Below are 21,508 nucleotides of genomic sequence, written 5' to 3'. Positions count from 1 at the left end.
AAAAAGTGCGTTTTGGAGTTCTTGTTGTGGCTCAGTGGTTAACAAATCCGACTAGGAACCATGAAGTTGCAAGTTTGATCCCTGGCCTTGCTCAGTGGGTTAAGGATCCGGCGTTGCCGTGAGCTGTGGTGTAGGTCGCAGACGTGGCTCAGATCCCGCGTTGCTGTGGCTCTGGTGTAGGCCGGCGGCTACAGCTCCGATTAGACCCCTAGCCTGGGAACCTCCATATGCCTCGAGAGCGGCCCTAGAAATGCCAAAAAGACCAAAAAAAAAAAAAAAGTGCTTTTTTTCTCTTAGTGGGTGTAATAATAGTACCAGCCTCATAGGGTTGTTAAAATAATGAGGTAAAGTAACACATTAAAAAAAAGTAACGCATATAAAGCCGTTAATGCATTGCAGAGAATAATCAATGTGTAGTTGCTGTTGCTAATCATAGTAAATAATAATAATAATAATAATAATAATCTCACAGATGACTTAAACAAAAGCTGGAGGTCTAAGATAGCAGGGGTAGTGTTCCAACTTCACTATGCCAGTATTGACTTTTTAAAACAGTTTTATCACGGGAAAAAAAATCCTAGCAGAGTTAAAGTTGAGCATAAATAAACACTCCATATTATCTTTTAGCGATAGAATTTAAATCTCTAGTGTTGAAAGCATCCTTAATATGTTGGGTGAAAAGGGTTGGCCTTGAAGCAGAAGATCTGGGCAGAAATATAACCAAAGAACATTATACTCAGATCTCGGGATGGTAGTAACCCTTCCTACCTAGAGAGCTTTCTCTCTTCACCCAAGTCTTCAGTTCAAATACGTTTCATTTTGTGATAAATTCGTTATAAAGGAATGTGATCCAGAAGGCCAAAAGGAATGTACTCTGGTCTACACAGAGGAAATTGGAAGTTTGTTTAGATGTTAAGATGGTTGTGAGCCAATGATGCTTACTATTCTTTTAATCAAATGTATCTGCTGTGCACCAACTATCAAAACTGCAGGTTTGGGAAGAACAGACTTATAAGGTCCCTGGTTAATTGCTATTAGCACAGACGAAGACTTGGAGAGACAATAGGTAGGGCACAAAAGTGAACACCTTGATGCACTTTAGAGAGAAAAGAATTTAGGTGTAACTGGTCTGATTTTTCAAATGACTAATTTCTCGTTTTGTACCTCCAATTAGTATATCCCTATAGTTACGCTTTGCTTCTAATATTTGTTTATTTCTGAATTTAAGTGTATTAAATTATATCCAACAAGCCATAAATTATCATTGGATTATTTATTTCTTATTAATAAATCTCCTTTGTATATATTCAATTATGACTTCCCCATACGACTGAAAACAACAAGTCAATGAAATTTGGGCAGAGCTTCTATAAGAAGTATGTGACCTAGATGCTGAGAAAGAAAACAGGCAAGTGTAGAAATACTAGACCGTGAGGAAATGCAAGGATTAAGAGAACCTGAGCTTGGAGTTCCCATTGTGGCTCGACTGGTTTCCATGAGGATGCTGGTTGGATCCCTGGCTTCACTCAGTGGATTAAGGATCAGGTGTTGCTGCAAGCTGTGGTGTGGGTTGCAGATGCAGCTCAGATCCCATGTTGCTGTGGCTGTAGTGTAGGCTGGCAGCTGCAGCTCTAATTTGACCTCTACCCTAGGAACTTACATATGCCGTGAGTGAGGTCCTAAAAAGCAAAAAAAAAAAAAAAAAAAGAAAGGTTTATGTGGAGATGAGAGAAGTTAGAATTTAGGTTAGTCTTTTCCTCTATCACTGCAATTACCATAGGAAAGTACCCAAAATGCTAGCCTGGGAGATTTGGAGAGCAATTAAAAATGATATGATTGGAGTTCACTCGTGGCACAGTGGAAACGTATCCAACTAGGAACCATGAGGTTGCGGGCCCTGGCCTCGCTCAGTGGGTTAAGGATTCCTCGTTGCCATGAGCTGTAGGGTAGTTCACAGATGCAGGTCAGATCCCACATTGCTGTGGCTGTGGTGTAGGTCAGTAGCTGTAGCTCTGATTCGACCCCTAGCCTGGGAACCTCCATATGCTGTGGGCGTGGCCCTAAAAAAAAGAGAGAGAGAGAGAGATGAAATGTGATGGTGAACATCAAATGAAAAGAGAAATGAAAAGAGAAAATGGGGAAGAAAGGGATTCAAGAGACCAGGGCTGGCTAGTAAGTGAAGTGAAACTAAAGCGACTGGAGTGGGAAATGGCCACTAGCCTTGTTCAGGGCTGCAATGCAGGATGAGTTAAAGTGGAGCCAGGAGTGGGAGAGCCAGTTTGACAGAGGAAATGCAAATGGAGTTTTGGCAAAAGAAAGTGAAGGTGTGGGAGTGGATAGTTCCCCCAAGGTTATGAGGACTAATTACAGCTTAAAAGTAGGGCAGTGATGGATTTGATGAAATCAAGATAAAATTTGCTAGTAAAAAAAGGAAAACAACTCTATAGCTTTGTGTCATTCTCTTAAATTCTACAAAACTAGCAATGTTTTTTTTTTTAATTTATAAAGGCATACGTTTCAGCACCTTTCTTTCAGAACCACTAATCAGTTCTTTATGTGTGTCTGAGAGGTTCTACCTTCTACATGATCTCTATGGATGAAAATGCTTTTTTTTTCCAAGTTTGTCAAGTTCACAAATATTAAGGTCCACTGCAAGCTTCAGCTAACCATCTCTTGAGAGAAAATAGATACAGTGTTAAGAAATCTAAAATTACAGTCACCAGAGCCAGGGAGACCACACTCCTCACTCGACAGATTGTTTTCTTTCCTATTTTCCAGAAACCTCTGTAAGATCCATGTAGCGCTGTGTAAATGTGTAGGGATCTCTGGCAGAGAGAGGCTCAATATCTTGCCTGAAGACTCATATTAAAAGGAATTAGTGTTGGTATGAAGAAGTTTGTGATCACTTGCAAACTGCAAAAACAGCAAAGTATTACAACTAGAAATCAGGGTTAGGAACATTGATTTGCTGTCCTTACTCTAGGACTTTTAAGCTTGGGACATTTTTGTGGAAGCATGTTGACTGGAGACGGTCTAGAAACAATATTACATTTTCTGGAGTTCCCATCATGGCTCAGCAGAAACGAGTCTGACTAGCTTCATGAGGACACAGTTTAGATCCCGGGCCTCACTCGGTGGGTTAAGGATCCGGCGTTTCAGTGAGCTATGGTGTAGGTCGCAGACGTAGCTTGGATCTGGCATTGCTGTGGCTGTGGCATAGGCCTGCAGCTGTAGCTTTGATTGGACCCCTAGCCTGGGAACTTCCATCTGCATGGGTGCAGCCCTAGAAAGAAAGAAAGCAAGAAAGCAAGCAAGAAAGAAAGAAAGAGGGAGGGAGGGAGGGAAGGAAGGAAGGAAGGGAAGAAAGAAAGAAGGAAAGAAAAGAAATAATATTACATTTTCTATGTTAAAATTAGCAGGCAAAAATAAACAATTCTTCTCTGGAAAATCAACCCGTTGACAGTGCATTTGTCCCCAAGCCAGCCAGTATGAGGGAAGGAAGCGGTGTGCCTCCGTGGGATGCTTCAAGGCTAGAGGATGAGTTTTTCCAAGGTAAGTCTCTGCATTAAATTGCCTTTGGAGTTCCTAGTACTAAAGGAAAGCAAATAATAGTCATAGTTTGTATTAAAGTGCTCAGAATGTATCAAACCCTGTACCTTATTTTTAAAGTCCTCTTATTTACCTTATCTGAAGAGGATGTGGTTATAGGCTATTAACACAAACACTTTAACAATTTCGTATTTAAATATAACATGCACTATTATAAGCAAATATTCTTGGATCAAGGCCTGATAACTCTATGAAAGGATAATAATGTTTAATATGTAACCTCAGGTAAAAAGGAAAAAAATGTCTTTAGGAAATATATCTGTGAAGTTTACTGTACTTAATAGACTTTTATTGTGTCTGACTAGGACCTAAATGCACTGTGATGAAATCTAAGTGTTCTTAAACAGTTTACTTGGTACAATAGATAATAATAAAGACCGAAACGGAATCCAGAGTACTACATACACAAGAATCTTTTTATGTTACCATAGCTCACCTTGACATAGATTATCCTGCATTAAAATAAGCCTGGCCATTTAAAACTTGAGGGTTGAAATCATTCTCCTTCACCTTGAGGAACTAAATTCAGTTTGCAAAGGTAGTGACATCACCTCAGCCCTATAGTCGGAATAGGTGGTGAGGTCACTGACAGACATCCAGCCGGACGGTCAACCTAGGACTGCCTTTCATTAAGATGATTCCTGGCAAAGAACTTGCTTCAGAGAAAAGAGACCCAGTGATAAACCTCTGTTCCAAAACAAAGGTTTTGCTAACAAAGGAGATCTACTGTTTATGAAATGGGAGAAAGAGGAAAAAAAAAAAAAAAAGAAAAAAGAAGAAAAGACTTGGCCTCACGGAAAATAAAAAAAAAGAAGCAGGAGTTCCCGTCGTGGCACAGTGGTTAATGAATCCGACTAGGAACCATGAGGTTGCGGGTTCGGTCCCTGCCCTTGCTCAGTGGGTTAACAATCCGGCGTTGCCGTGAGCTGTGGTGTAGGTTGCAGACGCGGCTCAGATCCCGCGTTGCTGTGGCTCTGGCGTAGGCCGGCGGCTACAGCTCCGATTCGACCCCTAGCCTGGGAACCTCCATATGCCGAGGGAGCGGCCCAAAGAAATAGCAAAAAGACAAAAAAAAAAAAAAAAAAGAAGAAGCAGAGTAGGAAGTTTTTAAGGGAAGTAGTGAGTCAAATCACAGTATTAGTTTGAGATTTGAAGTGACTTTGAATAATCTAAAGTTCCACCATGGACATGTGAAGAGTGGTTACCTCTGCAAAGAAGGATTCCAAGTGATTTTACCTCTTTTGTTATACTTTCCTGTATTTTCTGTTATAACCATATATTGCTTTTGTAGTCAGAAAAAGACTGTTTAAAGAGAAGGAAAAAAACAAAACAAAACTCTGGACAGCTTGAAAGGGAAAACAGAAATCAGACTTTATCATAATTTGTTTTAAAGAAAGATTTATATATTTTTTTCTTTTTGTCCTGCCTTATAGTTTGGCATTGCTTGTTTATTTGTGAATGTAGGGAATAAATTATTTCAGGAACCAGAGAAAAGAATTGATTTTTGTTAAAACACTGACAGGATGATTCCACGAAGAATTCCTTAGTTATAGATCCTTAATGCTCAAAACTAGTTCTTTTGCTGGCTATGCAAACTTAATAGTATCAACTTACAAATAAAATAGGATAGAGAAAACCCAGAGCAGATATCAAAAACCCCTTCATCACCTGTCCTAACATAACTGGCATATGGCAAGAAGTATGTTCCACATTCACTGACATTGATATACCTCACTTTCCCTGTCACTGAAGAGTTAAAATTACAATTTTTCATGATGATTTTTATTTTTTCCATTATAGCTGGTTTACAGTGTTTCTGTCAGATCTCCACTGTACAGCAAGGTGACCCAGTCAAAAATTATAATTTTTAATGATGTAATTTGGACACCACAAATCAAGCCTCAGTAAATTTCAGAAAACTGAAATCATATCAAGCATCTTTTCTGACCACAGTTCTCTAAGACTAGAAATCAACTACAAGAAAAACACTGCAAAAAACACAAACATTATTATTTTTTTAACTCAAATGAATTTATCACATCTGTAGTTATATAATGATCATAATAATCCAATTTCACAGGATTTCCAAAAAACATAAACATTAGATGGAGTTCCCATCGTGGCTCAGTGGTTAACGAATCCGACTAGTGGTTAAGGATCCGGTGTTGCCGTGAGCTGTGGTGTAGACTGGCTCAAATCCCGAGTTGCTATGGCTCTGGCGTAGGCTGGCGGCTACAGCTCCAAATAGACCCCTAGCCTGGGAACCTCCATATGCTGCGGAAGCGGCCCTAGAAAAGGCAAAAAGACCAAAAAAAAAAACCCCAACACATCAACAACAACAACAACAAAACAAAACCCACAAACATTAGAGACTAAACAAATGCTACTAACGACAAATAATTTTAAGTAAGTGAAGAGAGTGCACCATTTTATTTAACTCATAAGGAAAGATTTCAGTAAACCAAAATTTTACTCAGCAAATTTAAATAATCTCATAACTTATGTCTCATGTCAGATTTGATTTTTTAAATTGTAATTGATTTATAACGTTTTGTTAATTTCTACTGTACAGCAAAGCGATTCAGTTAAATTTGATTTTTTTAATGATTGTTTCTTCAAAAAATACACAATCTAGTTGCATTTATTGTAACTCAAATATAATAAAATATGTCTATTACAAGGTGGGTCTTAGAGCATCTTAAAACCTTAAAAGATTATGATTCCGTTTAATTTCTCATGGGTTTTTATTGAGGAAGAGATTTCAAATATGATTCAATAAACACAATTCAAGGAAATACCAACCAAGTAAAAATCTCCTGTGACTTTTCTGAGATGGCAGGAACTGTGGTCCCAGCAAGCATGAGCCCTGGGTGTTGGGTTGGCCCAGGTCTTCAGTATTGCAGAGTGTCCCTAGGGCCTGACTTAAGACACCACTCTCTGACTTTGCCACTGAGAGGAAAGTAAACATTGACAACAGCAGCTTCACATCCTTGAAGCAGTATGAGCTCAGAGTGAAATCATCTTTACTTCATTAAAAGAAAAAAAAACAGGAGTTTCCTGGTGGCACAGTGGATTAAGGACCTTCATTGTCATTGCTGTGGCTTGGGCTGCTGCTGTGGCACAGGTTCAGCCTGGGAACTTCCTCTTGCTGTGGGCATGGCCAAAGCAGGGGACAGGCTGCCTGGATCCGCCTACTAGTTGTGTGATCTGGGCAACTTCCTTCATCTCTTCATGCCTCAGTTTCCTTATTTATAAAATGCAAATGGTAACAGTGCCAAACTTACAAGGTTATGTGAGGATTTAGTGAATTAATCAATTTAGTGCTTAGAAATGTGCCTTACACATAGAAGGTACTTTATTATGAGTGCAAATGGGTCATTAACTTTTCCAGGAAAAACAGTCTACCATTAGCATATCATTTAACAATATTTTATAGGACTTAAAATTTTTTATATTGCTCAAGTCCATCCAAATAAGCATGTTTATAAATTGAGTGCTTTTAGCAGTAATGCTGTTTTCTTAATGATACAACTAAGAACTCACATGTTACTGACAGACTTTCCTTCCATTGCAGTCTCCTGAGGTCAGGCAAACATAGTCGGAAATATTATAGCTACCTGGTAACACAAAAGATGACTAAAAGAAACTATGTAAAATTCACTGTCAGGGAAAAAATGTAGCCTTGTGTCCTTAAGGCGTTATGGAAGGTTAACTGTGAAAAATGATGATTTGAAAAAGTATGAAAAAGAAACTTCCATTACAGCCTTGTAAAAGTCAAACTATCTTAAATGCATCATCAAAACTAATGTTATCACATTTATGATAATATGATTTAAAAATAATAAGTGATTATGTTTCTTCAACAGCTCAAAACCATCTTATACCCCCCCCCCCAAAAAATGACGTGTATTCTCCTTTTAGTTTTAGATGATTTGGATAGCAAACTGGCTCAGGAACAATCTTCAAGCTCAGTGAACATCAGAACACCTCTCAACTATGGATCAAGGACACAGTTCAGTCCTTTTTACTCCAGTGAGAACAGGCACGGCACTCTCACAGGAAGGCACAGAAACTGCTATAATGAAACTTCGAATATGTCTATCTATGATGTCTTAAGACCGAGAACCCCTCAGGAAGGTTTTAAAACCTTTTCTCCTCGAACAAGGACAATTTATGATATGTACAGGACAAGGGAGCCCAGAGTCTTAAAAGAAGATTACATGCAAAGGAATACTTTTGGTAGTACTTCTCTGTGTTTCAACAGCAGGCAGCAATCAGCCTCACCAGCTGCAGGGTATTTCACAGCAAGAAGCTTACATTTTCCAGCCTCAACTCAGAACAAGAGTGGGTTTATACCACCAAGTCATCAACAGAGCCCAAAGAGAACTCCTTTATCATCTATTGTGTGGAACAGATCAGATTCTTCTAGAGACTGGCAGAACCAGGAAGAATTCCCAAGGGCACCATCACCAATGGAAATTGACCCTGCTGACCAGTCTTTGTACCCCAGGTGTTTTCAGGATAATAGGAAATATGAATTTTACCATGCACAGAGTATTTATCAGACTGTTGGTTTCAGTGCCCGGATAGATAATGCAATGAGTCCTGACCCATTTGAGAACTCGGAGAATATGCCATTCTACCATGAAGATAACCCATTTACTAGATCTTTCTTTAGCAATACCTTTGGACGAAGCAGGGAGCAGAGACTTGGACAAAGTCCTTTTTGGGGCCAACAGGAAGAGTATTCTTCCTGGTCTGACTTTCATCAAAGGAGGAAACCATTCACTTCATCTGACAGAGACTTTGAAACAATCTCCATTGAAGCAAATAACGCATTTGCTGGTCATGGCCATAATATTCCTTCTCAGCACTGGGCATCATTTTCTCCTAGTTACAGAACAAATATCTCCAGAAACCAAGAGGAGCCACCTCCCTGGCAGTGTGAATCGCAGACATCCATACTGGAGAGCATGGAGAGGTCACAGGTGAATAGGAACCAGTCTGTACATTTCAACACACCAGATGTTTGCTCCAGGACTGATTCAAGCTATCACATCACATCTGGTGGGTTAGAATGTCAACAGGACAGTTCTATAGAAACACATATAAACAAAGAAGCTTACCCACTTGGAATTGCTCAGACTCTAGCATCCTCATTCAAAACTACCTTCCCACAGATTCCTGATGACAGAGGGAATCCTCAGAGTCCCAGCTTTCAGAATCCCACTGTCACTTTGCATACAAGTAAGCCTGCCTCTCTTCCAATAAGAAGCTCCACAGAAGTCACTGTAACCAACAGTGACTCAGTTGGACCTCCACCTCTTATTGAAAGCCAGCCCAATAGCTTTGTCACAGAAGTGAATAATGAGAAAAACTTGAATGAATCTATTTTGGAAAAAGACAAACAACTGAACAAGATGGACCAGACAAACATGACAGATGAAATACCCCAACTTGTTTCACAGACAATAATGTCTAACCTTTTACCTGATTTTCAAAATCCCCTCTCCCAGGACGCAGCCAAGAGTAGCAGACTTGTTTTTAATGCATCTACCACAGTAAGCTCAAAAAAGCTTCCTGGAGTCATTTCCAAGAGAGATCTCTCCAAAATTCATAAAGTCGATGAATTAAAAAAAGATAAGAGTTATACTGGAAACAGAAAACTTGGCTCAGCATTCACTCAGGAAAGCAGAACAATAGCACCTTCTCCCAGCCCAAGTCAGGCTTGTCCCCAGGAGTTAATGGTAAGTAATGATGATATTTCAAGCATTATTAAAAACAACCGCTGGAGTTCTGAACATACTGATAATCAAAACACACAGTCTCCAGAAAAGCCTGCTGCTTTAGATACCAAGAAAGAACAATGTACCACAACTTATTCTACCAACCATAGCAAGTTAGCTGCTCACAGCAATATGCCACATGATTCTTTAGATCTGCCATCAGGTACACTCCCAGACTCCTCACCATCATATGCTCCTTGCCTTGATACTCTGCTGACTCCTTCTACTACAGTGTTCTCCTGGAAATGTCCTTCAGGCAAAGATCCATTTCTGGGAGAAAGAGAAGAAAAGGATATTGATAGCAAGAACCAAAATAGTCAGTTTTCGCTAAGCCTCTCAGAAAACAAAAAGAGTAATGATAAGTGTGTGCCTGTATATAATGAAGTGGTGGAGGCTGTCAAATGCCATTCACACCTGCCTTTCAGGGATGGAAAGGGAAAAGGAAAAATAAGACGACGTACATCCTGTATTGAAAAGTTAAGCAAAACGGAAAGTCGATCATCATCTACAAGTGACAGCAGTCACCTCACTGAAGGGACTCAAAGCAATTCCAAGGCTCCTGAGCCTCACACAATTTACTGCACTTTACCAAGAAAGTCAGCCGCTTTTCCCATCAGTAACAGGAAGTCTGAAAGCAAGATAATGGCTTCTTCGTCTAGGAATGAGCCACTTCCATTCCAAATCAACAATGATGTGGAAGATCCAGTAGGAAAGTACACATCAAACAAATTCAGCCCTAATTCTTATGAGTCAGAAAGCAAATGTTCCGCAGTGGCTTCAGACTCAGTCTCCATAGCACTTGAAGCCACAGAGGGGATGAGAAATACGACAAACACTGGACCTGCTTCCGCTAGAAAAGGACCACTTCCAGTCAAGAGGGCTGTGTCATGTCCTTCAGGGGTACCATATGCCTCACCTGGAAGAGATGAAAGGGAAGAAGTCTTGCTCTCAGACACTGATGCTTCCACCAGAACACTAAGTCCTTGGGAGAGACTCATCAACCCTCTGGGACATGACTCATCTGTTCAGGATTGTGCTTTAAGCCAAAGACACCACCAAAAGGAATACTTTCAAGAAAACACTGAAAAGAATGGTCAAATTACTGCCTCTAGGACAGGTATATTTTCCCATCCAAATGAACGCCCTTTACCTATTTCTTCAGATATGTCGGGAAAAGAAAGTAGGAAAACATTGCACAAATTTAAGACTACAAGTATGTTTTCTGTTTCTGGTGATGAAGATAATGTGAAATGTCTCGAGGTGGTTTCAATATATTACACTCTACCAAGGAAACACAGCAAGAAATTCAGTGACCTTCTTCAAAAGTATACACAAAATATCGATTTACTTATAGAGTCAACTAAAGTGGGGACTGAAACATCTAATGCTTTAGAAAAAGACAAACTAAATTATTCTCCAGAAGAGCAGTCAGGAGCACCTTCATCTGAAGATCTAAAGACGCTGGTCAGCTCTGCTCAGGAGAACCATCATTGTCTTTCTCACACCACTGAAAATATGACTGTTTTACAGTTACCAAGTTTGGGCCCCTCAGAACCTTCACTACAGGAAATGGCTTCTATTGAGGCCAATATTTCTCTCCATAAAGAAGAATCTAAAGCTAGAGAGATTCCCCCACACAGTGTAGCTAAAACGCCTCTCTGTGATTCACAGAGCAGGAAAGAGAAAGGGAAAAAATTGCAAAGTGAAACCCTGCATACTGCATCAATGCTTCAGGGGAAAAAAGTTACAAAAGAGAAATCCTCAAATTGTCAGCAGTCCATTAAATCAGGTCACAGTGGTTTGTCTAACCTCCCAGCCCACTCAGAAGAGAATGTTGAAAATTCCCAAATCATCAGAAGTTCTGGAGGATTTACAGATAGTGGTACAGCCATCACAGCTATCGAAAGTCCTCAGAAAGATACCACAGGCATCGCTATAGATGAGAGCTCCGATGGATTGCAGCCTAGGGCGGTCAGAGGGGAAATTAGCACAGATTTCTCCCCAGAAACTGATAAACCACTTTCTGACTCAGAAAGTCAAGTCTTTGCTCTTACTCCAGCTTTTCATAAACTACAGCTTGACAAAGAGACTTATTCAGGAGAACAAGATTTAGACAGTAGTTTGCAGTCTGAACCCAGAGAACTACCTGAAAGAAGTCAGGAGGTAAATGTGGCAGAGAGCAAGGCTAAAGATGAAATGCAGAAGTTGGTGTGGGATCAACCTGCACTTCCTGGAGGAAGTAATAAAAATAAAACCAGCTTGGATAACCTAGAAAAGGGGAAAAACAAACCTTCAGTTAAACACAGATTGGCAGCCATGTCTAAAGCAAGCAGAAAATTTCCATCTAAAGATTTAAGCCCCAGAAGACATGTAGCTACTATCTTTCCCCAACATGGGGAGAGTTCTGGCTTCAGCACTTTACCTCTTGGCACACCAGAGTGCAAACCACTGTCCCCTGAGCCTGCTTTAAAGTCCACAGAATCCGCAGGTGAAAGCAGGCTGAGTAATGATGAAATGAATGTGGAGAAATCTGAGAACCCTCTCCACGTTACTGCAGCATCCAACAGAGAATCTTCTACACACTTAAGCAATCAGAAGTCTAACAGCATTTCACAGCCACATCAGAATGAGTTTCAAAATATCTCAGGATCACAAGCGATGTATGACAATTCTAAAGTATCAGTACCTCAGATTTTGGAAAGGAAGTCAGGAACCTTGGTCCAGCCCACACTGATCAGCCTCAGGGAAGCAGACTTCCCTGACCAGCGGAGGAGGCTAGACTCTCCTTTTCAGTTGGAGCCTGAAGAGAAATCTGCAGTAAGCATCCCACTGACCAGTTGTCAGCAACAACAAAGAAGTGCTGCATCTCTGGAGTGGAAACCTGAGCCACACTCCTATCGTTCAAAGAGTTTAAAAAGCATCAACATGCACGGTGATCTGTTACGCAAAAGTCATCCTGCAAAAGTCAGGGAGCGCCATTTTTCTGAAAACACTTCTATTGACGATGCCCTGAGTCGACTGACCCTTGGAAATGAATTGTCTAACAACAGTGAGTACAATCGAAGATTCAAATCCTTTTCTGAACTCACCTCCTGTGATGAAAATGAAAGTTGGGCTTTGTACAGAGACAGGACAAAAATGGGTCGCAGGTCTGCAACATCTATATCAAGACCTATGGACTATGGGATTTTTGGGAAAGAACAGCAACTGGCTTTCTTGGAAAATGTAAAGAGGTCACTCACACAGGGGAGATTATGGAAACCAAGTTTTCTTAAGAACCCTGGCTTCCTGAAAGATGATATAATTAGCCCCCCTAACCCAACAGAGTCATCGAGTTCAAATCCTCCTAGTGATCAGATGCCAGGAGATGGCTTCTCTCTAAGTGCGCCACTAAATATCTATGTAGAGGATCCAGTAGACTCAGATTGTGACACAGACACAACCACAGATGACGAATACTACCTGGATGAAAATGACAAAGAGTCAGAGCTGTGATACTTTTTCAATGAAATGTATGACTTTTTAACCAAGAGTTTATAATAAAAGTAACGTGTAAATAAATATATATGTCTATGGAAAGGACAAATATTTTTTTTAAAAATCTAGTCTGGGCAGTTTCTGCTCAGAAACAACCCAAATTCTCTCTTTCCCTGCCTCTGCACCCTATATATAGACTTCCTGCATTCTAGAGCAATGAGTTCTTATTTAGAGGGAGTCTCTGCTATTTTCTTCCCCTTTATACATCCCTGGCCATCTGCCACTCAGTCCCAGCTTAACCTCTAACTTACTGTACAGTTTTGGCTTTTTGCTCTACCTTCCTCCAACATGTTAGTTTTTTTTTTTTACACATTTCATTATGATTTACAATTCTAATATCCCAACACAACAGGAAAAGTCTGCATTTGCCTCCTCCATACTCATAACAGTACCTCCTCTACCCATATTCATGACGTTAAATAAAATATAGAGGTGATGGCAATGCAGTAAATACGATTATCCTGTTTGACTCAACATTCATTTGGGGTTGTTGTTGTTTTTCAAAGATAAGGGCATCCTGTATCCGTAGTGGAGCCAGGGAGGCACATGTGGAGTGTTTGCGGAGATGATAGGGAAGAGCTGAATCCCTAGTAAGACAAAGAACATTAGCGCTCCTAGGATTTCCCTTGAAATAGTTTGTAGGATGACACAGAGGGTGGCTTGGCCACAGACTTTCTGGTCAGGAAGAGAACATACTGAGGGGTGGAAATAAGCCAACATCCCTTCATGAGACTGGCATCCTTACTGCAGCTCTCCCAGCAACTCTTCTGTTTCTCCGGAACCATCCATTTAAAAAATGTTCTTTGTTTGTAGGACAGAACTTTTTTTCCATCTGAGACATTTTAGTCACAAGTGGTAGCCTTGGTCAAGTCCCTGAAATACTACCAAATCATAGCTGACACCTTAGGGTTCATAGACTTTCTTGCCATTTACTAAACCCCTGGGAATTAAAAGGCAGAACTTCTAAGGGCTTGTCACTATGATTCCTTCAGTAACTTATCATACCTACTGATAACTTGGCTTTCCTAGCTCTTTCTCCTCCTAATCAGGATAAAGACCAATAAATAGGTGGTGGTGAAGCTAATTTGCTGGAATTACAGAAATCATACAGTCCTGGCTCTTAGTACTGTGAAGGTTGACATGAATAGATTTCATCTTGTTTGGTTTATATTTGCTTCCTGGCCCAATTTTTGTCTCGATTTTTTTCTCACCTAGTCTGTTTCATCCATATAAATTAAGGATAGTGGTAGATGTTGGGGAAGTGCACAGAGATTTGGAACTGAGAGAAATGCAAGAGGACTATATTATTATCCTTCCGGTCATCGCCTTGCCTAGATCAAAATGCCAGGGCTAGTTTACACTGTTGCCATGAAACTCAATATTAATGAAAATGTGGTAAATAACATGAAAGCTATTTCTTAAATCTATAAATCATCTTAAACTTCAAGCTCCGACCAATCCTGAGCTCAAAGAAACTGATGATAGTTTTTTGGGGTGGGTTTTTTTTTTTTTTTGGTCTTTTTAGGGCTGCACCCATGGCATATTGAGGTTCCCAGGCTAGGGGATGAATCAGAGCTGTAGCCTCTGGGCTACGCCAGAGCCACAGCAATGCCAGATCTGAGCTGTGTCTGAGACCTACACCACAGCTCACAGCACCTCTGGATCCTTAACCCACTGAGCAAGGCCAGGGATCGAAACTGTGTCCTCATGGGTACTAGTTAGATTCTTTTCTGCTGAGCCACGACGGGAATTCCTGATAATAGAATTTTAAATCAACTGTAAACATCTCCATTTAAATTTATATGGTAAAGAATAAATAGGAGTTCCCTTGTGGCACAGCAGGTTAAGGATCCACAGTTGTCACTACAGCAGCTCTGGTTGCTGCTGTAGTGCAGGTTTGATCCCTACCTGGGAACTTCTGCATGTCCCAGACACGGCCAAAACCAAAAAAATAAATAAATAACATTTTATTCTTTGCTTCATGTATACTTATGAATTTTCTACCTGCCTTTTTCTATTTATCTGATTATTTAAGTAAAATTTCATAAACCATGAACTATGTTTTCTATGCAGTTTTAAAATATTCAAAGTTAGTAGTTCCCATCGTGGTGCAACAGAAACAAATCCGACTAGGAACCATGAGGTTGCAGATTTGATCCCTGGCCTCGCTCAGCAGGTCAAGGATCTGGTGTTGCCATGAGCTGTGGTGTAGGTCACAGACACTGCTCTGGTCCGGCGTTGCTGCAGGTGTGGTGTAGGCCAGCAGCTATAGCTCCGATTAGACCCCTAGCCTGGGAACCTCCATATGCCCCGGGGTGTGGTCCTAAAAAGGAAAAAAGACATAAAATCTTCAAAGTTAATATTTCAATTAAGATTCTTGGTTTTATAAATGATCAACTTGCAAATTCTGTTTCAGTAAATACTCCAAGTTGACATGTATGTTACAAAAGGTAAAATGAAGTTAACTTGTTTTTCACTGAATTCAGGCTGTATCAACAGTTAAGTAAGTTAAGGTCAGAATCAACAGCTACTCTGGAGCCCTGATTCTCTATGCTGAAATCTACTCTCTGAATCCAAAGGTGATTGATGGCCAGTGCTCACCTGCACTATGTGTAATGTTTGCTTGTTGGTCTGGCTCAAGAATCAAGAAAACAGAAAATTTATGAAAATAGCACCTTCAATAGTTTTATACTTTTATAAAGCACTACGTTAAAGAAGCGTAGCAAATGTCTATGTATTTTGACATACAAACTGCTGCTTTTTAATATTCGTTTTTGGTGTAGCTATAGTAATTTATAATTCTCATTTTTATATTCATAACATGTTTTCTAAAATACATAATCATCATTAAAGTAAATATTCACATAAATGGAGTAAATCATGAGAAAATCAATACAAATAAGTACCTGGTAAATTATTAACTTGTTTAAATGATAGACTTCTATAACCACAAATCTTATATGTAAAGTTTATTTAAAATAGGACTTAATGAGATGATTTTAATTTTTAGAGACGTCCTTCTGAATAATTTACCTGCTTACATTGTAAGTACATTGATGTTACTAAAACTCCAACTGTTACGAACAAGGTTTTGGCTGATGACAAGCTGATAAAAGCTATTTGTATAGGTGGTACATGTGTGCCTATGCTGGAGGTGGTGAAAGTCACTTAGGTTATGGTGAAACTCCATGCCTCCATAAAAGTAATATACTTTTAACGCCAAAATGTTAAGGAGGCCTTATGGCTAAGAGTTTCATGTTAATAATAGTAACAATGTATTAGAATATCCCATTTAAATGTACAGCCTAAATATGTAAATGTTATACTTGGAGGTATTTGACTGGCATTTCCGTATTTCTGAAATGTATAATAAGCCTTAAGCACTTTGGCTGAAATGTTGTCATATAAACCTTTTATGTACTTGTTCTCGAACCTGTTCTCTAGCTATGGAATGTGTTACAAGACAAGGTGCAAATTTAAAACAACGCCTTTGTTGAAATAAAGGATTTAAATAGATACATTGTATGACTTGGTTTTTATTCCCACCCTCAAATGATTATTTTTAAGTGTGAAAGTTTCAGGAAAAACACAAAAAGGAGAGTAGCGTGGACAGAAATATTCAAGCAAATCTTTCTGGTGGCTACTGAATAAGATCAGCAGTAAGGGTGGTGTTAGAAAACAATGACTCCTTCTCTCTTCTCCTTCCATTTGTACCAAAAAGCAACCAAGCAGCAATTGGAGATCAAAGTACCTGGTTGCATAAGAAAGGAGGACTGAGGAGGGTCTGGCATTTTCTCTGAGTGTTTATAGAGGAAGAGGAAGCTCCTTGGGTCATCCGCTGCTTAGGAAAGATAAGCAGTTCTTTCCAGCTGAAATGTAAGACATGGACTGTTAATCTCTGCTAAACAAATTAGTAAATCTGTACTATCCTTTTTTTTTTTTTGCTTTTTTTAGGGTCGCACGTGTGTGATATATGTTAAGTTCCCAGGCTAAGGGTCAAGTCTGAGCTGCAGCTGCCGGCCTTCGCCACAGCCGCAGCAACGCAGGATCCCAACTGCATCTGCGACCTACACCACAGCTTACGGCAATGCTGGATCCTTAACCCACTGAGCAAGGCCAGGGATTGAACTCTTATCCTCATGGATACTAGTCGGGTTTGTTACCCCAGAGCCACAAGAGTAACTCCTGTACTCATTTTTGTCTTTTTTAGAAAAGGATCCCAACGCCATCTCTCTACCAAAGACAGGAGAGTGTCATCATCTTGAATGTGGGCAGAATTTTATTCAGAATATTTTTACTGTACTTTATCAAAATTTAAAATACATTTGATCAATTAGGATTTTTATAGAATCCTCTCTAGGTGGTTCAAACAGAAAAGGAATTCTTTCCAGATTATGCTATCATTCCAGTCTAGAGTAAAGTCAGAAGTACTTTTGAAATGTTATGGAAGTATACAGTGGTTGCTGATACAATTGTCTTCCTGGTAAACACTTTTTAATTTTCTCTGGCAATTCTATTCTCTGACTGACATGCCATCATTATCACATGTTCATTGTGGAAGAATCAAAGGTCTTAAAAACCCTAAGAGTCTGAGCACAATCAATTGGTTCAGGGATTTGTGCCTGACTCAGACTGACTCAACATGTAGTGTTTTAGGAGGAAATATCCCTCTATTATGACATTCTAAACGCAAGTTAGTATTTAAACCAATTGTCTCATAACCTAAAATCCACCCTTGGAACTGTAATATACGGAAGAGCAGGCACTGTGTTTATATTCCCAGCACCTGGCAGAATGCATGACAAAAAGTAGGTGCTGAATAAATACTGCTGAAGTAAGCAAAAAATAAATTTTTATGACTTTTTATGAGATCTAAATTTGTCGAAGCCCATCTAAGCTTTTTGTTAATAACATTGGAAATGAGACAATTCTCTAATGTCAAAAAAAATGAATTTATTATAATGATACAGGGCTATCCCAGAAACCAAGGGCAGATATGCTGCCTATGATCTGTGCCAAGGCTCTAGCATACACTTTCTAGAAAACCCAGAGAGTTTTCTATCATTCTCCTCCATTTTCAGTCTAAAAGGAAAAAAAAAAGTGACATTTATATTGCCTCTGTGTAAGAGAACAGTTAGAAATTTAAATCTCTTAACACTGATTTTAAACTCCCAAGGAAAAGATTGCCACTGGTTCAGTATGAGGCAGGTCCTAAACTGTGGCCACACGTTAAGGTCATGTTTTGCAAAGCCTCCTTGTTAACTATGGATTGTATAGCTTAAAAAAAAAAAAAAAAAGGCAATTTATAGAAAATGTATGAACTAAGTGGAAAAGTGATAGCTGTGGATTTTACAGCTTTAATGTGTAGACTCCAGGGGCCAATACAAATCATGAAAGCATACATATAGCGTGTAGACCTTCCAGTGTCACACACAGACTCTAGTTCTTTGTGTCTGAGATTGGAACTCAAATATGGATGAATGTGAAAGGGGACAGAAAACTTCTTGGAGTGTGTTATGTATTTCAAGTTTTGTGCATGACATTTCTCCTGCCTGGAATACATTCTCCTCCTCCTCCTTTGGCAGATTCCTCTTTGACCTTCATGAGTCAGCATAGACACCATCTCTTTCAGAAGGCCTCTCAGTTCTCCAAAGGTTGGGTTAACTGGGCCTCATGTAATACTTATATTGGAAGAGGCAATCTGCCATGGGCCCCAGACATACTGCATGTCTTTGCTGGTATTCAAGACTGTAAGTCCTTGGCCATTCTTTACCCAGGCCACTTCTCCAGGTGTGTTTACTGCAAGCATCCTAGATATATGAGATAACATTTCCCCACCAACAAAAAGCAGACTTAATTCTCCTAACTCTAAAAAAGGTAAGACCCCAAAGTTAGAGTGTATCTCTTGTAGTGCAACTTACTGCAGGCATCCATGACAGGCCTTTTGCATTGTCCCCCCTGGACTTCAGATGGGGGAGTGGAGTGGTATTTGTCTGCTAGGGCTGCCATAGCAAAATGCCACAGACTGGGTGGCTTAAACAACAGAATTCATTTTCTCACAGTTCTAGAGGCTAGAAGTACCAGATGTGGACAGGCTTGATTTCTCTTGAGCCCCTTCTCCTTGGATTGCAGATGGATGCCTTCTCACTGCACCCTCACAGGGTCTTTCTGCTGTGCCCAAGCATTCCAGGTATCTCTCTGTGTGCCCAAATTTCCTCTTCCCATAAGGACACCAGTTAGATGGGATTAGGGCTGCCCTCATGACCTACTTGTAACTTCACCTTCTTTTTTAAAGGCCCTATCTCCAAATCAGGTCACAGTCTGAGGTAATGGGGTTATATATCTACATATGAATTATGGAGGAACTCAGTGCAGCCCACAACAAGGGAAATGGGGAGCCAACACAAACTGACAAGAAGCTCTGGCTACTGCTTTCACCATGAAAAATAAAGTTCTTTGTCTCTGACCCACAAGGAGTCTGTGTCTTTTGAGATCATCCATGAAACAATAATAGACTAATTTATTAGCTTGTAAGCAGGTAAAATCCCCAACCCTACAAAGTTCTTGACATCCATATTTTCGCACCTCTCACGTTACTTACATTTGCCTCATTGTCTTCTCCGCTAAACCACGGGAGCTGTGAAGTCAAAGTATAATGTAGTCATGAAATAAATGTTTGTTGTGAATGAGATTTGATTTATTATAAAGTATGTATTCAAGACATTGGTTGATCAAAGAGATATAATTTCCAAGATATGGGTTAAGATGGGAAAGAAAACAGGTTGATATAGACTCAGTACTGCTAAACCAGTATTTAGATACAATTATACAGCTTCCTTCATCTGTTCTCAAAAACACTAGGTGTTACCACAACTGTTATATAATTTACTAGCCCATACTTTACTATCATCCATTATCAGCTAACCCTCAGATTATTTCTCTAAAATTGTTTTAGTTTTGGTGTGAGCCACACGGGAAGGCTGCAAAATTTTTTTAGTTTTGAATTTGGAAGAATGCAAACAAAATGTGTTGCAAACAAAATTTTGTGATAAAGTGAAGCAAAGTTTTCTTTCTTTTTTTTTTTTTTTTTGTCTTTTTAGGGCCACGCCCCAGCATATGGAGGTTCCCAGGCTAGGGGTTGAATCAAAGCTAAAGCTGCTGTCCTATGCCACAGTCACGGCAATGCCAGATCCGAGCCTTGTCTGCGACCTATACCAGAGCTCACAGCAACACCAAATCCTCAACCCACTGAGCGAGGCCAGGGATGGAACCTGTGTTCTCATGGATGCTAGTAAGATTCGTTTCTGCTGAGCGACAATGGGAACTCCCAAGTTTTCAATTTAAAGTATCCAGACACTCCCACAAATTTAGCAGTGAAAGTAATGTCAGGCAATGCTGCACTTTAGCCTTACTAAATTATCAGTGATTTACTACCATTTCCTGAAAATCTTTCCAAAGTGCAAAGAACACTGCCTACAAACTTTGCTCAGCTTTACTAAAATAGGTCAAGAGAACTGGGGAAAGTATGTGAGAGATTTTACCCTGATACACTTTGGTTATAGCAAGAATGCTGAGCAGCCCAGTTAAAGACAGGCGATGAACGTGTGGCTTTCCAGGGCCAGATTCCGGAGTCTCTAGGTTAAGAAACTTCCAGGAGGGTGCAGAAACCCTGTGGGATGTGAATTTCCCTTCGCTCCCCTAGCCTGTGAAGAATTATTTCCTTTGAATAGATTCAAATCATGAACAGAAGAAGGAAAAATAATTAATGTAGATAAAACGGTCAGAAAAGGCTTCCAGCTGTTAGGCTCTTGCCCGTCTCTTCCAGCATCTGAGGAGTAATCAGGACCAGTCATTCTTCATCAATTACGGGGGACTGGAGCTTCTGACTCTGAGGTGACGCCCACCCACCAGGCTTAACCCTGACCTTTTGCTACTCCAGTGCTCAGCTTCCAGCTCCCAGCCCGAGGCCTGGCCCAAACTCTGAATATTCAGCAAACACTTGTTGAAGGGAAGTATAGGGAGTTAGGGCATTAGGGAGAATGGAGGCAGTCACGGTCCAACGAGGGAGACTGCTGAGCAGAAAGCAAACAAGACAAAGGTAGTAGAATTCGGTTGGTGCTGGTGTAAACAGACGGGCTGGAGGAGTTGGCCTGGGAGGGGAGCAGGGATGTGACACTTGCTCCGTGTCTTGTAAACACAGTGAAACTCCTTGTCTGAAGGCATCTCCCTAAGCTCAAGGACTCCCCTCGCCTCTGGGCCTTTACTCTGGTTGCAGAGCAATCACCATTGTGTTTGTGTCCTTTAAAGGATGGTTTCCTCTAAACAACTGCTCCAGCATCTAGAGGTGGGGACGGAGCGCGGCCTCGCGCCCGCACGCATGCTCTTCTCTCATTTCGGCGGTGGGGAAGCGACGAGCCTATCGCGGACCCCCGGCCGCGCCCCAGACCAGAGCCTACTGCGCGCCCCAGCGTTCGGGCTGAGGGAGATCCGGGGGCGGGCCGGCGGCGGGCCGGCGGCGGTGGCGCACTGCCCGCCCCGGGGTGGGCCGGCCCTGGCCCGCGCGCTCCCGTCCCCTC

The 21,508-nt window shown here is 40.6% G+C and overlaps 1 protein-coding gene across 3 annotated transcripts in view; it reads left to right on the top strand.

Moving 5' to 3' along the window:
• The window catches only part of EXPH5 (exophilin 5), an 82,094-nt gene extending 69,120 nt beyond the window's left edge, over nucleotides 1-12,974 (top strand). For all 3 annotated transcript variants that reach the window (XM_047752854.1, XM_047752855.1, XM_047752856.1), the window contains 2 exons: nucleotides 3,417-3,552; nucleotides 7,531-12,974. In XM_047752854.1, coding sequence (XP_047608810.1) covers nucleotides 3,417-3,552; nucleotides 7,531-12,890 — 5,496 coding nt within the window. In that variant the 3' untranslated portion in view covers nucleotides 12,891-12,974. The remainder of the gene's footprint in view (nucleotides 1-3,416; nucleotides 3,553-7,530) is intronic.
• The last annotated feature ends 8,534 nt before the right edge of the window (nucleotides 12,975-21,508 follow it).

The sequence above is a fragment of the Phacochoerus africanus genome, chromosome 11 (genome assembly GCF_016906955.1).
Source record: "Phacochoerus africanus isolate WHEZ1 chromosome 11, ROS_Pafr_v1, whole genome shotgun sequence".
Classification (NCBI taxonomy): Eukaryota; Metazoa; Chordata; class Mammalia; order Artiodactyla; family Suidae; genus Phacochoerus; species Phacochoerus africanus.
This window is presented reverse-complemented; position numbering and strand designations above follow the sequence as displayed.